The following is a 7,793-nucleotide window of genomic DNA, read 5'->3' on the forward strand; positions in this document are numbered from 1 at the left end:
ACACTGTGATAGACTGCATCCAATTTGCTGAGTAGAGTGTTGGAGGCTATTTTATAAATGACATCGCCAAAGTCAAGGATCGGTAGGATAGCTTTACAATTTTATTTGTAATTGTCCACATATTCTAAGTCAGAACCATCCAGAGTAGTGATGCTGAACGGGCGGGCAGGTGTGGGCAGTGATCGGTTAAAGAGCATACATTTAGTTTTGCTTGCATTTAAGAGCAGTTGGTGGCCACGGAAGGAGAGTTGTATGGCATTGAATATCGTCTGGAGGTTAGGTAAGTGTCCAAAGAAGGGCCAGAAGTATACAGAATGGTGTCGTCTGTGTAGAGGTGGATCAGAAAATCACCAGCAGCAAGAGCGACATTGATGTATACAGAGAAGAGAGTCGGCCCGAGAATTGAACCCTGTGGCACCCCCATAGAGACTGCCAGAGGTCTGGACAACAGGCCCTTCGATTTAACCCACTGAACTCTGTCTGAGAAGAAGTTGGCGAGGCAGTCGAAACCAAGGCTTTTGAGTCTGCCGATAAGAATGCGGTAATTTACAGAGTCGAATGCCTTGGTGGATGAATACCGCTGCACAGTATTGTATTTTATTGATGGCGGTTATGATATCGTTTAGGACCTTGAGCGTGGCTGAGGTGCATGACCAGCTCTGAAACCAGATTGCAGAGTGGAGAAGGTACGGTGGGATTCGAAATGGTCGTTGATCTGTTTGTTGACTTACTTTCAAAGACTTCAGAAAGCAGGGCAGGATGGATATAGGTCTGTAACAGTTTGGGTCTAGAGTGTCTCCCCCCTTTTTTAAAGAGGGGGATGACCGTGGCTAGTAATAGGGGTTGCAACAATTGCGGCGGATAATTTTAGAAAGAGAAGGTCCAGATTGTCTTGCCCAACTGATTAGTAGGGGTCCAGATTTTGCAGCTCTTTCAGATCATCAGCTATCTGGATTTGGGTGAAGGAGAAAGGTTTGGGCAAGTTGCTGTGGGGGGGTGCAGGGCTGTTGACTGGTGTAGGGGTAGCCAGGTGGAAAGCATGGCCAGCCGTAGAAAAATTCTATTTGAAATTCTCAATTATCATAGATTGTTCGGTGGTGACAGTGTTTCCTAGCCTCATTGCAGTGGGTAGCTGGAAGGAGGTGCTCTTATTCTCCATGGACTTTACAGTGCCCCAGAACTTTTTCGAGTTCGTGCTACAGGATGCACATTTTCTGTTTGAAAAATCGAGCCTTAGCTTTCCTAACTGCCTGTGTATATTGGTTCCTAACTTCCCTGGAAAGTTGCATATCGCGGGGCTATTCGATGCTAATGCAGTACGCCACAGGATGTTTTTGTGCTGGTCAAGGGCAGTCAGGTCTGGAGTGAACCAAGGGCTATATCTGTTCCTGGTTCGAAATGTTTTGAATGGGGCATGCTTATTTAAGATGGTGAGGAAAGCACTTTTAATGAATTACCAGGCATCCTTTACTGATGGAATGAGGTCAATATCCTTCCAGGATACCCAGGCCAAGTCGATTAGAAAGGCCTGCTCGCTGAAGTGTTTTAGGGGGCGTTTTACAGTGATGAGGGATGGTCGTTTGACCGCAGACCCAATACGGACGCAGGCGATGAGGCAGGGATCGCTGAGATCCCGATTGAAGACAGCAGAAGTGTATTTAGATGGCAGGTTTGTCAGGATGATATCTATGAGGGTGCCCGTGTTTACAGATTTGGGGTTGTACTTGGTAGGTTCATTGATAATTTGTGTGAGATTGAGGGCATCAAGATAGATATAGCAACGAATCAGAAGCATTAGGAGCTGTCCTTCAATCAAACACACTCTACGAATGGGTCTGTTTCATATAATGTAGCTGTAGTCAGTGTAATGCTCAGTGTTAGTATATATAAAAAAATATAAAAAACCTTTAGCCTGTTGTCCGCAGGTTACACTGTCATGGAAGACCCAACCACGACTCATCTTCAATGCTCTTACTGAGGGGAGGAGGTTGTTGGCCAAGATCTCGCGATACATGGCCCCATCCATCCTCCCCTCGGTGCAGTCGTCCTGTCCCTTTTGCAGAAAAGCATCGCCAAAGAATGATGTTTCCATCTCCATGCTTCATGGTTGGGATGGTGTTCTTGGGATTGTACTCATCCTTCTTCTTCCTCCAAACACGGAGAGTGGAGTTTAGACCATAAAGCTCTATTTTCGTCTCATCAGACCACATGACCTTCTCCCATTCCTCCTCTGGATCATCCAGATGGCCATTGGCAACTTCAGACGGGCCTGGACATGCGCAGGAGGACCTTGCATGCGCTGCAGGATTTTAATCCATGACGGTGTAGTGTGTTACTAATGGTTTTCTTTGAGACTGTGATCCCAGTCCTGCCATGTAGTTCTGGGATGATCCTCCACCTTCCTCATGATCTTTGATGCCCCACGAGGTGAGATCTTGCATGGAGCCCCAGACCGAGGGTGATTGACCATAATATATAATAATAATATATATGCCATTTAGCAGACGCTTTTATCCAAAGCGACTTACAGTCATGTGTGCATACATTCTACGTATGGGTGGTCCCGGGGATCGAACCCACTACCCTGGCGTTACAAGCGCCATGCTCTACCAACTGAGCTACAGAAGGACGATCATCTTGAACTTCTTCCATTTTCTAATAATTGCACAGTTGTTGCCTTCTCACCAAGCTGCTTGCCTATTGTCCTGTAGCCCATCCCAGCCTTGTGCAGGTCTACAATTGTATCCCTGATGTCCTTACACCCTCTCTGGTCTTGGCCATTGTGGAGAGGTTGGAGTCTGTTTGATTGAGTGTGTGGACAGGTGTCTTTTATACAGGTAACAAGTTCAAACCGGTGCAGTTAATACAGGTAATGAGGGGAGAACAGGAGGGCTTCTTAATTTAAAGAAAAACTAACAGGTCTGTGAGAGCTGGAATTCTTACTGGTTGGTAGGTGATCAAATACTTATGTCATGCAATAAAATTCAAATTAATTACTTAAAAATCATACAATGTGATTTTCTGAATTTTTGTTTTAGATTCTCTGTCTCACAGTTGAAGTGTACCTATGATAAAAAATGACAGACCCCGACATGCTTTGTAAGTAGGAAAACCTGCAAAATCGTCAGTGTATCAAATACTTGTTCTCCCCACTGTCTGTTGGAGACTGTTGCAACAGGCCAGGGGTTACAGGACCATTACTATGGCCATCTACTTTTACTTTACTGACTTTGTCATTTTGTTGTAATGTCATGTACACATTTAAATTGGCGTTTAAATACAATACAGCTAGTAGCCTGCTGGCCTTACTGGGTCGATAGGAACATTAGCCCGAGCTATTTAGGAGGGATTTCACACCTGGCACAAATTATTGTCTAATTCTCTTTTTCCTGCCAATGGGTGCCCTATACCTGCGCCTAGAGGGGAGTAGTTCGAAGTCCGGGGACAGGGGGTGACTTGGGTCTAAAATTATTTTGTGAGCCTTGCGGAGGGCCATAAAGATCTTAAAGATCTCATCCACACCTGTCTGTTAGACTCCAAGTACCTTGCTTGCTGTGGTGATAATCCTTCTCAGCATATTTCTCTGTCTGACAGTGGCAATGCCAAACCAACAAACAATACTAAAAGTTAAAATACTCTCAATGAAAGATTTGTAAAACAGAATAAGTATAGAACAGTCAACATTAAAAGTAGCCCAGCTTTTTGAGAAAGTACAGTCTGACTCTTTTTGTAGATCAGGTCTGTACATTTACTCCACTGAAGCTTATTGTCCAAGAGGACACCCAGGTATGTGTATTCCTCTACAATCTCTATGTTCTGACCTCAGATGTTGCAGAGGGAGGTGTTGTACGCTTCCTGAAGTCTATGCACATCTCTTTGATTTTGTTGGTATTGAGGACCAAGTGGGATTCCTCACACCACTCTACAAAGTCATCTAGGAACGGGCCATGGTGTTCTTCGTCATCATGCAACAGGCTGATAAAGGCAGTCTCATCAGCGAACTTAACGATGTGTCTGTCAGGATGGGAACTAGTACAACTATTAGTGTACAAGATGTACAGGAGTGGGGACAAAACACATCCCTGAGGAGAGCCTTTGTTGGTGGTGCGCATGTCTGACACGTGGGGACCTACCTTGACCCGCTGTGACCTCTGGCTCAGGAAGTCCAACAACCACAAGACTAGTTCCCCATCTAAGGAGAAGTCCCGAATGAGTCTGCAAGAATGTAAGGCTGGATTGTGTTGAAGGTAGAAGAAAAGTCAACAAACAAAACCCTGACATGGGATTTGGCACCCTCTAGATGTCTATAGACTATGTTAAGGAGACTACACCCTCTAGATGTCTATAGAACATGTTGAGGAAACTACACCCTCTAAATGTCTATAGACCATGTTGAGGAAACTACACCCTCTAGATGTCTATAGACCATGTTGAGGAAACTACACCCTCTAGATGTCTATAGACCATGTTGAGGAAACTACACCCTCTAAATGTCTATAGACCATGTTAAGGAGACTACACCCTCTAGATGTCTATAGACTATGTTGAGGAAACTACACCCTCTAGATGTCTATAGACCATGTTAAGGAGACTACACCCTCTAGATGTCTATAGACCATGTTGAGGAGAGTAAAGAATGACATAATCAACTCCTCTGCTGGGCTGATAGGCAAACTGCAATGGGTGAGGAGCTTCTGGGTGGCACTGAGAACATGACTTTTCACAATTTTCTCAAGGCATTTTATTACTAAGGATGTCAAGGAGACAGGGCGGTAGTCATTCAGCACAGAGGGAATAGATGCTTTAGGAATGGGTATAATTGAGTTTTTCTAAACAAAACTGGCACTTGTTGCTGGTCGAGTGAGGATTGGAAAATGTCTATTAACACCAGCCAATTGTTCAGCACAGTGCTTTAACACGGCCACTTATTTTGTCTGGGCTTTTGTGTAAATTACATCCCCTGAACAACGTCACTACATCAGCATGTTTAGCCTCAACCCTCTCAGACATTTGTAATGATGCTTCCATTTGTTTTACCTCCGACACAAAATTGTCTTATTCAAATCTTGGCTAATGAACGGAATGTTTTCTTCTCATGTTCTGGCCCTCATGTCTCCCAAGGTCAGCACTGGTTTTTCCTCTACCTGCAGTGGGGAGAACAAGTATTTGATACACTGCCGATTTTGCAAGTTTTCCTACTTACAAAGCATGTAGAGGTCAAATTGTTTATCATAGCTACACTTCAACTGTGAGAGACGGAATCTAAAACAAAAATCCAGAAAATCACATTGTATGATTTTTAAGTAATTCATTTGCATTTTATTGCATGACATAAGTAGCTGGAATTTTTACTGGTTGGTAGGTGATCAAATACTAATGTCATGCAATAAAATGCAAATGAATTACTTAAAAATCATACAAAGTGATTTTCTGGGGTTTTGTTTTAGATTCCGTCTCTCACAGTTGAAGTATACCTATGATTTAAAAAAAATACAGACCTCTACATGCTTTGAAAGTAGGAAAACCTGCAAAATCGGCAGTGTATCAAATACTTGTTCTCCCCACTGTATATGGGTGGCACTAGCCATGGATTTAATCCATTGCCAGGCCACCCTTTAGTTACCCAAGGAGAGGCTCCTCTCCACCCTTTGCTTGTATGCCTCCTTGTCCACCAGTATCTGTCTTTTGATCTCACATTGTACATCTCTTAAAGCCTGTCTATCACCCGCAGCATAAAGTGCCTTCTTCCTAATAAAGTAGTGATTTTAGATGTTTTGATACCCAAGGCTTATTGTTAGAGAATATTTTACAGGTTTTAGTAGGCACAACTGACTCCACATAGTTTGAAATAACATCTGTGAGTTCATCAAGATCAGAGCTACTGTCCTCAAATACCTCCCACATAGTACAGTCAAAACACCCCTGGAGACAAGTGAAACTGTTGTCATTCCAGATCTACTGAATAACCTTGTGACAGGGAGCTTATTAGTCGACCTTGGACGTAATGAGGAATGAAGAAACGGGATGATCAAACTTCTATATTATCTGGGGTAGCTGATTCTAACCTTGCTCTCTCCCTCTATCAGACAAAGGTGATGGTCTCTCTGATGAGCACGAGCTCCTCCAAATGTGGTTCAAGCTGGTCCTGGAGAAGAACAAACTTGCACGCTATGAGGAAGAGCTAGTCATATTGTAAGTAGGAAAAGATGAGGGACACTGCATTCTCAGACACAGACCATCTTATGGAGTGAAGTGTGTTTGAAATGGGTTGTTTTGTCTGTTAGTGCTCAGGAACTGGAGCTGGAGGACAGACAGAGTCAACTACAGACAGATCTACGACGCAGGATGGGAGTAGATGGTACGGGTCACACACTGTCATTGTAGTATACGTTTGCGGTCCAGTTATAATACTTTCGCGGCCCATTATCTGTGGAACTTGTCCTTTATCTGTGGAACTTGTCCTTTATCTGTGGAACTTGTCCTTTATCTGTGGAACTTGTCCTTTATCTGTGGAACTTGTCCTTTATCTGTGGAACTTGTCCTTTATCTGTGGAACTTGTTGAGAATGTTTTCTAAATTACCATGTCCTACTTTGTCCATCTGTCTGTCTCCACCCCTCCTTCTCCTCCTCTACCATTTTACAATCTCTCCTCTCCAATGGCCCTTTGCAGACTCCAGGAAGAGCTCCAGTGAGCTGGCGGAGGAGCAGCAGATGCTGACCGAGATCATGAAGGTGGTGGAGAGGAGAGACACTCTGGTCAGCCTGCTGGAGGAGCAGCGACTGCAGGAGAGGGCTGAGGACAGAGACCTGGAGAGCCTGGTGCTGTCTAGGGGCTACCAGTTCCATTGGACCTGAGGAGTTGCAGCCCTCTGGGGCAGGGAAAATGATAACAGTACCATGCAGCTCTATGGGTAGAGGCGACAAGTGACTACACTACCGGATTTGGCCTCAGTCGGCATGATGACCTTTTGAATATGTATATAGGTTTTACTTGTGATCCTCAAGTAGGAATTGACATCTCTTATAGACCTGAGGGTTGTACATCCAGTGTCTGTATGCCTAGTCTCTCTTGGCAGCCTTCTGAGATTACTGTATGCCTAACCAAGAACACTTCATATTCTGGCGTATGAATGGAATAAATGAAATATGATTGTTTTTTTGAATTTGTCAGTTGCACTGGAAAGCACTTAGAAACACTAAAACCCAAAGATTCAACCTATCAAGTATGTTTTCGCTCTCAAAGCAAAATGTATTTTGCATGTGTAGGTCTCTACTGTTCATGTGTTGTGCTGTTGTGTTGAGAAGCACTGGAAAAACTACTGTATGTTGTATAATTTAATCTGCACTATACCAAGGAACTTAATCAACCAATACACCAAGTTGAAACTGTGTCAGTGGTCATGGTTGTCCATGTGGATAATTTTCCACAGGACTTTTGACTATTATTCCTGCATGTTGTCTATCCTATTACTCAGTACTGACCACAACCAACAGGATTTTATTCACTTTTTTGAGTCCTCCTTGCCCAACTTTGTTGGTTCAATTTATTTAGTTTGCTGTTTATTTTTATTCTGTAAAAATTAGATTATGAAATAAAATATATTTAATAGAGAATTGAAGTGTATTTGGTCATGATTTATGGATATGACCTAATATTGAGAGAGATCATAGCTTATGGTGGCATTAGAATAAAGTCTGTCTATCCATAGTGATACTACCATAAAGTGTTTGTCAATGCATGCAGGCGCCAACTATGTGCTACAAACTATTCAGCAATGAAGGTTTTATTTTT

General features: G+C 43.2%; 1 protein-coding gene across 3 annotated transcripts in view; it reads left to right on the forward strand.

The window, feature by feature from the left end:
* LOC124034241 (protein-methionine sulfoxide oxidase mical2b-like) overlaps nucleotides 1–7,612 on the forward strand; it is a 112,786-nt gene extending 105,174 nt beyond the window's left edge. For all 3 annotated transcript variants that reach the window (XM_046347155.1, XM_046347147.1, XM_046347164.1), the window contains exons 28-30: nucleotides 6,087–6,192; nucleotides 6,285–6,358; nucleotides 6,672–7,612. In XM_046347155.1, the coding sequence (XP_046203111.1) occupies nucleotides 6,087–6,192; nucleotides 6,285–6,358; nucleotides 6,672–6,856 (365 nt within the window). In that variant the 3' untranslated portion in view covers nucleotides 6,857–7,612. The remainder of the gene's footprint in view (nucleotides 1–6,086; nucleotides 6,193–6,284; nucleotides 6,359–6,671) is intronic.
* Nucleotides 7,613–7,793: the final 181 nt, after the last annotated feature.

Source organism: Oncorhynchus gorbuscha, linkage group LG01 (assembly GCF_021184085.1).
Source record: "Oncorhynchus gorbuscha isolate QuinsamMale2020 ecotype Even-year linkage group LG01, OgorEven_v1.0, whole genome shotgun sequence".
NCBI classification, from domain to species: Eukaryota; Metazoa; Chordata; class Actinopteri; order Salmoniformes; family Salmonidae; genus Oncorhynchus; species Oncorhynchus gorbuscha.